Source organism: Hippoglossus hippoglossus, chromosome 20, assembly GCF_009819705.1.
Source record: "Hippoglossus hippoglossus isolate fHipHip1 chromosome 20, fHipHip1.pri, whole genome shotgun sequence".
Taxonomy (NCBI): domain Eukaryota; kingdom Metazoa; phylum Chordata; class Actinopteri; order Pleuronectiformes; family Pleuronectidae; genus Hippoglossus; species Hippoglossus hippoglossus.
In genome coordinates this window covers 5,628,750-5,638,226 of record NC_047170.1, presented here as the reverse complement: position 1 = coordinate 5,638,226, position 9,477 = coordinate 5,628,750, and the positions used below count along the sequence as shown (strand labels likewise).

The 9,477-nt window shown below is 41.8% G+C and overlaps 1 protein-coding gene across 1 annotated transcript; it reads right to left on the bottom strand.

The window, feature by feature from the left end:
- Positions 1–5,445: 5,445 nt before the first annotated feature.
- On the bottom strand, positions 5,446–7,651 carry LOC117754249 (homeodomain-interacting protein kinase 1-like). The gene is made up of 5 exons (XM_034573076.1): positions 7,265–7,651; positions 6,939–7,120; positions 6,632–6,755; positions 6,277–6,375; positions 5,446–5,691 (listed from the first exon to the last, which is right to left on the bottom strand). The coding sequence occupies exons 1-5, from the start codon at positions 7,649–7,651 to the stop codon at positions 5,446–5,448; spliced, it is 1,038 nt and encodes a 345-aa protein (XP_034428967.1).
- Positions 7,652–9,477: the final 1,826 nt, after the last annotated feature.

Sequence of the window (9,477 nt, the reverse complement as noted above, 5' to 3'; positions counted from 1 at the left end):
AATACATAGGGCATCAATGGAGGACTCAGCAGGAAGCTACCAGGACAAATCCGATTGTATAGGTGAAGAGATGTTATATGTGTGTTTAATCATATATATATAAAACATTTACAAATGTGTGTTATGATTTATGAATGAACAATTGTATCAATATATAATCCAACATCAAGGTTAATTAAAGAATGTCCTTGCACATCAAAAGTTGATGGAGTTGAATACAGGTTTTTCACTTTATTGCAGTTCAATGGACATTAACTACACACCTTTCAGGGTGTTTGCAAAAGGTGAAGTCAGTTTAGTATCCATCCATCGAACAATCCATCCTATTACCCTTTAAGGGCCAATCCCAGCCAACATCAGGCAACAGGCCGGGTACACCCTCAACAGGTCGTCAGTGTATCGCAGGGCTACGGTGGCCCTGAGGTACAAATCACCACTGCGAATAAGAAAACACTGTAATTTGTTTTCGTGTTTGTTATTTTATTGTATCTGCTCTTATGTTTTTGTATTTGCCATTGTGTTTTGTGATTTGCTGTTGTGATTTGCACTTCAGGGCCGCCGTACAGAGACAGACCACATCCACATCTATTACAGGCAATTCAGAGTCTACAGTTGACCTATGCTAAGTCTTTGTACTGTGTAAGGAACCTGGCGAGCCTGCAGAAAAACCCACACGGAGAGAACATACAAACTCCACAGTCCCATCGGGCTGTCTGGTTCGAACCCAGAATCGTTTTGCTGTGAGGGGACAGTGCTGCACCAATGAACCGCTGTTCTATCTCTCAGTTTATTATATTGTCTAAAAAAGTGTGCAAAAATATTTATACTGTACTTGCAGGCAGTAATATACAATATACTCTGGAAATGGCCATTCTAAGTAAATATATTTTCTGCCATATACCGTAATTATGTCCTATCTCTACCGTTAATGTGTGTGTCACTTTTTTATGGACATTAACTTGCTCCATGTGGCACCTCTGTGAGGCTTCTCCTCCTGGGACGGATAAAGATTGAGCTGCGTCCCTTGAGGACACGGCCGGCTGCTAAAACCTTATTCCAACAAAAAAAGCGCCGATCTGAATGACAACCTCCAGCCAATAAACAAACAATCAATGTGAGCCTATTGCACGAACCAGCTCAAACTGGGATGATTTCCCCTGGGACATGAGTAGCAACAGAGCAATGAAATAAGGGATAAGGTTTGTGGTGTAAAATTACGAGCAGGAAATGTAATTTGACAGAGAGCGAGGCGCGGGGATATGAAATGGTGTCATGAGTGACCTCTGTTGGGAGCGAGCGGTTACAGTCGGACTCATAGGTTTCATTAACGTCTGGAAATGTATTAACAGATTGTGCATTGGTATTTCAGTTGCTGATATAACATGCATATATTAGCTTTTAATACATATCGCTGACCATATCTATCTCATTAATCATTGGTCAACACATTTCTATTTGGCACATGTTTGAAATATAATACACATTTTTTCCATATTGATTTATCAATCTGAGTGAAAAGTAGAAAAGTGTACCTTAGGCTGTATGTAAAGACGGACGACACCTGGTGGCTGGCTGCAGTAAAGGTCACTTGAAATGCCTGCTTCAGTGGAAGGTTTACTCAATGTTTAATATTATTTTCTGTAACAATTACTTTTTCCAAGTTTATGGCACAGAACCAACTTGATCTCCTCACAAGCCCTTAGTCTGATGTGCATCCCTGGACCCTCTTCTATGAGGACAACACTCATGATTGCAAGTGACAACGTGTCTCCACTTCCTCCCACTTTCCAGAGATGAAAACAAAATGTCCCAGGTATACAAAGGCTACCATCTATTGCATTATGAGCCAGAGTCTGTGCAGCAGCGATTGGGGGATGGAGCTGCGATAGTGACGTCCCACCAATGCACATGCTCAACCGATCGTTTCTTTAATAGCATCAAAACTTTGCACACATGTCAAATCTGGTTAAAAACAATATATTTTACAGTTATAGCCACAGACTGTATATAAAGATGGACAAGGCGTCTCCACTTCCTCCAACTATCGAGGAATGAAGCCAAAATATCCCGGATGTGAACGCTGCCATCTTGCGCATTTGGAGCCAGAGTCTGTCCAGTAGTGATCAGGGGATGGAACCGATACATGCGCTCGACCAATCGTGAGGCAGTCTCAGCTGTCAATCATGACATTTCACCCTATTTTATAGCATCAAATAACACAATAAAACTAAACTTACCAGGAGATTCCTAAAATGACAGAAAACATCATTGAGAAAATGTTATTTGACATGTGTGTTTTACTTTGGTCCGTGTCCTATCCACTAGGATTGAGTCGCTTTGGCTTCACTCTTTGGGAGCTGTCATGTCATCTTTATATACAGTTGATGATAATTACAGTCTATGATATGTACATATACATACATGTATGTTTTTCTTTTAAAAGCACTTCTCTTCACACTGAACATCATTCCTCTCACATCTTCCAGAAATAAACAGAGTGTAACAGGCAGAGTCAAAGGCTGCGTTTCCTGTGAGAGTCTTTAAATACACAGGTGTATTTACTGTACAGGTATCAAGATGAGAAAACAACACTGATGACAACGTGCCAGCAGATGGAGCTCTCTCTAGGCTGTTTGCACCTCGATACATGATATATAATATTTGTTTTTCTATGGCTTTTCTGAGTTTCTACTTATACTGGAAGCTTGGAAATTCAATCTGTCACTTAATTTGCTGTACATGCTGTAATTGATACCCACAGGAAGCTATAATCACATCATCTTGTGTGCATTATGTTGTTGCTGCATGAATATGAACCAACTTTACCACTAAACCATGAGACTTTCTCTGTCATTAGTTTATCGCCTTGTCTCTGTGCCCAGATGACCTAATTTGAGAGAGACAGAGCTTTCATGTTAGGTGATGAGTGTAGATAGAATAGAAAATGAACAGGCTCTCCTCGAGTTTCCATTTGGCTGCAAAGATGTGTTCTCAGCAGCCCTTAGGAGTGAAACCTTATGGTTTCTGTAAATGCCAGAGGGGAAGAAGGCTCTAATGTAAAGGAAGCAATCCCCTTTCCCAGAACTATAGGAGATTGGAGAATGGAGAAGTTATCATTTGTGATCGGTTTAAACACAACAATGCATAAATGTTATTTTTGACACAAATATTTCAGAATGATCATAACACATGAAACCTACACATAACTCAGGTGGAAAAGCTGGAACAAAAGTGAACTAGGGCTACGTTGTAGCACTAACGGGCCCGAGCACAGGCAGTTTGAAGCCTGTTGCGGTTGGTGGAGAGAGCGATCATTGAACAAGCGCACGTCTCCACGTTGCATGCGTTTTGCGCACTGCGCCAAGGACAAATGCTTCACTTCCTGTGTCCGTCACGTGATGTCGATCCTTGCCTGCTAATTGCTCATTACGGTCCACGCTATCAAATAGCACATCACACTGTGAAAATTGTATGTAAATCGAATGATAGTTGTAAAACAAAGCTTACTTCCTGTTGCCAGTAGGTGGCGCCATCACTATTATTAAATACATACTAATATATCTGTTGAAGTAGGGGCTCTGATGTAGCGTGAGCAATTTTGTGTCAATTGGACAATGTTACAACAACTTAATTATCACACTGATCAGTAGGTGGCGCTATGACCCTGCACTAATATTAATATATGGAGCTGTGCAGGTCTGGATTGTGATTATAGGTCAGCATTTGGGGTCCGGTAGGATAATGCAGAGTGGATTCACAAAGTACTTCCTGTTTCATGGTGAATCAGTAGGTGGCGCTATGACACTGAGGAAATATTGACACATAGAGCTGTCCAGGCTTGATCTCTGATCATGAGACAGAAGATTGGCAGTGATAGGACAATGCACACTGTAGTTATGACAACATCGTCTCCTTTGGCGAAGGATGATCCTTCGCCGCAGCTCAATGTTTACACGGTTTGAGGAAATGTCACGATTCAGACCATGGTCCAATGACTTGACTGAGCTCATTTGAGCTGTATATTGTAAAGCAGCCAGGAGCAGTTCATCAAAGTATGAAACATGTCACTTCCTGTTGCCAGCAGGTGGCGCTGTGATTTTAAGTCATGATTTCTGTGTAGATGTCATCAGGCCGGGACTCTTGTCTTACATGTCTAGTTTGGACTCAATTGGACCAAATATATCTGAGATACAGAACCTCGTGTTTTGATGGCGTGTAATCAAACTTTGAGGCAACGCCACGGTCACACTGTGTGACGAAAAATCGATCTTTGAGTTAGTTTTTATCTCCATCTTGTTTAGATGACACTCATCTCAATTTGAAGTTGATCTGATGAAAGCCCTGGGACAAGTACTTCAAAGTAAAAATGTGGAAAATGGCCACTAAAGTCAAAATGGCGGGCTTCCTGTTTGGTCTAGCATATCTATCCAAGAGACTTATTTGTTTGTTATGAAAAGACACATGTCCCCATCGATTTTTGTACATGTCGGCCAATCGTGGTGCCGGGGCTGTCCTTTAGGGGGCGCTAGTCAGTTATTTTGCCACGCCCATTCCTTAAGGTGGCGCAAGGTTTTGGTCATCGATTAAAAAGAGCAGATAAAACACAAATTAATATCTTGACAGTCCAGTTCGGTCTCCTTATTCAAGATTCAAGATTCAAGATTCAAGAGTTTATTGTCATATGCACAACGATAACATTAAGCAGTCGCTTGCAATGAAATGCTTGGGTCACAGGCTCTCTTATAACAATTCTCAATCAAAATTTAAAATTTAAAATAAAATATACATATCTAAAATATATATATACACCTAAAGAAAAAAAGAAAAACAATAGTGCAAGTGTGTGCAATAGTGCAAATATGCAATAGTGCAAATATGCTAAGGTGCAGAGTTATGACAGATTGGAGGAGTTTAAAAGTCTCATGGCCTGGGGGATGAAACTGTCTCTGAGCCTAGTGGTGCGGGCCCGGATGCTGCGGTACCGTCGGCCAGACGGCAGCAGGCAGAACAGTTTATGGCTGGGGTGATAGGGATCTTTAATGATCCGGTTGGCCTTCTTCCTACTGCTCATGTTTGTCTTCTTTGTCGAGGGGTTCCCATCCCTGTGGGATCGTGCCTCTTTCTCATCCTCATCCTGATTGGGCCCGTTTGCCCACTCGTGCCTTTTTGAATGGCTGCCAGTCGCTCACTCCTTCTGACCTGTGCTCGGGAGACTTCTGGTCTGTGATGTGGATAAGAAAATAATTTAATTCTTGATCTTAAAGCAGTGATTTGACATTTCTAAAAATGCACATTCTAAACTGCACTTGGCTGCAGATCCATAGTTAATGAGAGTTTTATCATTCTTCCCATTAAACTCTGAGCAAAAAACAAGAATATTTACCAAAATGTTGAACTGTTCTTCTACAATATAAAATGATCAAGACAGGAAGATATTTCAAACACTCACATGGTGCCACGCTTTGCATTCATTTTTGAATGCTTCTCATTTGTCATCCCAGCAGGGCTGCGCTCCTTGGCTGGGCTGGCAGGGCTGCGCTCCTTGGCTGGGCTGGCAGGGCTGTGCTCCTTGGCTGGGCTGGCAGGGCTGCGCTCCTTGGCTGGGCTGGCAGTGCTGCTGGAGGCGTCCTCCTTCAGGGACATTTGAAGGATCACCTGGTCTCCATGTCCTCCATCGTCAGAGCTTGGATCCTGACAGATGTCCATCAGATCCTTAGATGACTTCACACTGGAAGACAAATGAAACTGCTGAGCCAAACACCTTAATCACCTTATATCTCAGATATTTTTTACCCATGTCTATCAGCACAGACTTACACAGACCATCTAAGCACAAACTTACTAGAGGCTGTTTCTGAATGAACCCTGAAGGTGGCTCATCGTGATAAATGGATGCTGGAGCATTCTGCTGGGGGTAATTCTTCTGAACTGACTCATCATCAGCATCTGAGTCATTAGGTCCAAAAAGCACTGCAGGTCACAGTATTCTGCTTGGACGTCTTCTCCCCCGAGCGGATGAGTCCCCTTTAACAAGATGAGGAAAACCAACATTGTTACATGTCCTCGTGTTTGGATTATGAAAAGGTTGTGCTGTTATAAATTCATCCAGGCTGTTGATCACAAACGAGAATTGAAACTATTGACTGAAATGAAGAATTGTTTCATTGAGATAGTTTGCAGTGGATGGCACAGGGGAAAGAAACACAGACTGAAGGAAAGACACCATAATTAGTGAGCTAGTGGAGCCAGCTAAGTGGTTGTAAACTACTTTCTTACCATAAATCTGGCTTCCATCCAGCGTCTTGGCCAGAACGCATGAGGTAGGAAGTTTCCTTCATGCTCTGGATCTCTAATGGCAAACGCAACTTGCCTCAGCTGTGGAGAAAACACAACATTGTGAGAGTTAGTTAACTTCAAGTTTACATTGTTGATCGTGTACATCAGGTGCACTTCTATTACTGAGACATATGGATGAAGTGTCTCTGATTTGTTTCATTAGTAAAATAGTAGAAATCAGTGAACTTCTACTGGAAACCCTCTCACTATAATAATCAAGTGTGTGGATTTAAAAATACACAAACATCACGGCAGAACTGTACGTGTTTGTTGTGATTTAAGTGCAGATACTGACCAATTCATTCTCATTAGAGCCTGGGAACAGTCGGCTGCCCATAAACAGCTCAGCAGCAATACAGCCGAGAGACCATACATCGATGGCCCCGCTGAAAGGTTCTCTATACAGAACCTCAGGAGATCTTAGGATAAGAAACACAAACATATTACTGAGGTTTTAAAATGTACTAAACTCCTTGTTACTGTCAATATGTTACTGTCCGTTTCTGAGACATGAACCTGACATGCCAGCGTACAGGACTTGTCTAATTAATTACAGCAAACACAGCTGTCCCAGGTATACAGATGTGCTGTCAGTTACCTACCTGTACCCCACAGGCTGGATGACATCACCGATCTGTTCCTCAGGATCATCGAAGGCTAAACCAAAGTCAATGACTTTAACTTTGAGTGGCTTCCTGACATGATCCACCAACATGATGTTATCTGGCTTCAAATCGGCATGAATGATCCCTGCGCTGTTCAGAAATTCCAAGGATGTAGCCAGCTGAAATCATGAAAAACATAATAATAATCATGAGCTACAGAGTTATTTCCTCAACAACAACTATAACAGACACATTTTAGCGACCAAGTTTACCCTTCACCCTACAAAGCAGTCAGTGTAAGAGCTTGAGTTTAAAAAACAAACCTGCTGTAGAATGGGGCGGATCTGCTTCAGCTGAAGGTGTTGACCCGGGCTGATCTGCTTGAATTTCTGCAGATCCATATCCAGGTGCTCAAACACATGACAGTAATGTCCCTTGTAGGTGAATGACTCGTCGAATCTGACAATGTTGAACCTCTCTGAGTGGAGCGCCTTCATGGTTTGAAGGGTGACCTCCTCTTGCATGGCGCTGTCAATGTCTTCCATGCGTTTGATCATTTTTAATGCCACCGTTTCATCGGTGGTCACATTCCTGCATTGGATGACCACTCCATAGTAGCCACTGCCCAGGACTTTCTGTGCCTGATACTGTGTAGTGGGGGAGGGGATCAGGTCTCCTACAGTGATTTCTAACTCACTGTTTTGAGACATGGTGACAGAATAGTTCTCCTGTTGATTTTTCAGACTTGTCAGGAGAATAGAAAAGAAGGAAGTTAGACACAAAGCCACGTATGCTCTCACACAAACAGACAGTTCCAATGTATGTAGCAGAAATGTTTACAGCCAGTTCATCAACCTCAGTCGTTTTAATCTTGAAAATCAGCCAATACTAAAAGTACTGCTTCAATCAAAGATTCATTACAGGCCGATAAATATTTCTCTCTTCTATTACTATACTCCTAACACTATATCTACATATTTATTGTTCACGATTCAAAATCATGCCCACATTGTACACTAAGTAAAATATATATAAGATAAAACTACTAATGACACATGAAAATATCTTTTCTCAACGTTTTACTCCCATCAAGCTCAAATTGTAACAACATTGTAATAACATACTTAATCTGCTTAATTCAACAAGTGTCAGCTGGAAAAAATTCAACTTACTTAGGTTTGATCCAGGGAAGCTGATGTCCGTTTCGGCAAAATGTTAAAATCTTTATAAACAAAGTGTTAATCTCTGTAATCACGCAAAGATTTTAGCCAAGTGCTCCTCACAAAAGGTTAATGTGACTGAAGTGATGAAGCTGTGTGCCTATATACCTCTCACACAGCCTATATACCTCTCACACAGCCTATATACCTCACACACGGCTTTGATGTCTAATTCGGATAAAGCCACACAATCAACTTCATGCCTTTGTAGTGATTTCTTTTCTTTTATGTGAATTTTCTTTTTCTTTTCTTTTAATCTTTGTCAACCATCGTGATTTAAACACTAGATGGCGCTAATGCACCTTGATGTCGGTTGCCACCCGCAAATTGACCACAAGGGTGGGCGAAGTGAAACACTGCTCAGCAAAATGACACATAAACACCTGCTGAAATACTAAAACTGCCTTAATGGTAGTTCTCACTCCTGTATGTTTTTTACTGGAACATATTTTTTAAGCTAATACACCCACACACCGAAGTTATAGCAATTTCGTGTGTCACGGCGAGTTGATGAACTTTGACGCCACGCCACTAATATGGCGTTTGACGAAAAGTCACAGTAATCTTATGCCTACATTATCAATGTCTTGAGACCCATTTGCCACAGTTTGATATGGTTGCAGTAAGTGGATGCGGAGGAATACATCCAAGTGGAAGACATGCAAAAAACAAGACATTTCCTGTTGCCACCAGGGGGCGCTGTGATTTTAAGTCACGATTTCTGTGTAGATGTCATCAGGCCGGGACTCTTGTCTTACATGTCTAGTTTGGACTGGATTGGACCAAATATGTCCGAGATACAGAACCTCGTGTTTTGATGGCGTGTAATCAAACTTTGACGCCACACCACGGTCACACGGTGTGACAAAAAGTTGAGATTCGAGTTAGTTTTCATCTCCATCTTGCTGTGATGTCACGCATCTCCATATGAAGTTGATCTGATGAAAGCCCTGGGACAAGTACATCAAAGTAAAAATGTGGAAAATGGCCAATATGGCCACTAAAGTCAAAATGGCGGGCTTCCTGTTGCTTTTTTCCCATTGCACTTCTGACCTTTTTTGTTTGTCTGGTCATGATACACCTGGGCTACGATTTTTGTGAAGATCGGTGAAAGCTAACTGAGGGGCTTTTCCTTAGATGGCGCTGTTGAGCCATTTTTCCACACCCATTTCCAATTACTCCAGAATACGATGACTTTTTGGGGTTTTGAATTCCCTGCAAACTTTGGTAACAATTTGAGCATGTCTAGGCCCTGAAAAAGCCCCAAAAGGGAAATACAAATCCTTCGAAATACAATAGGGCCTCCCACCGGAGGT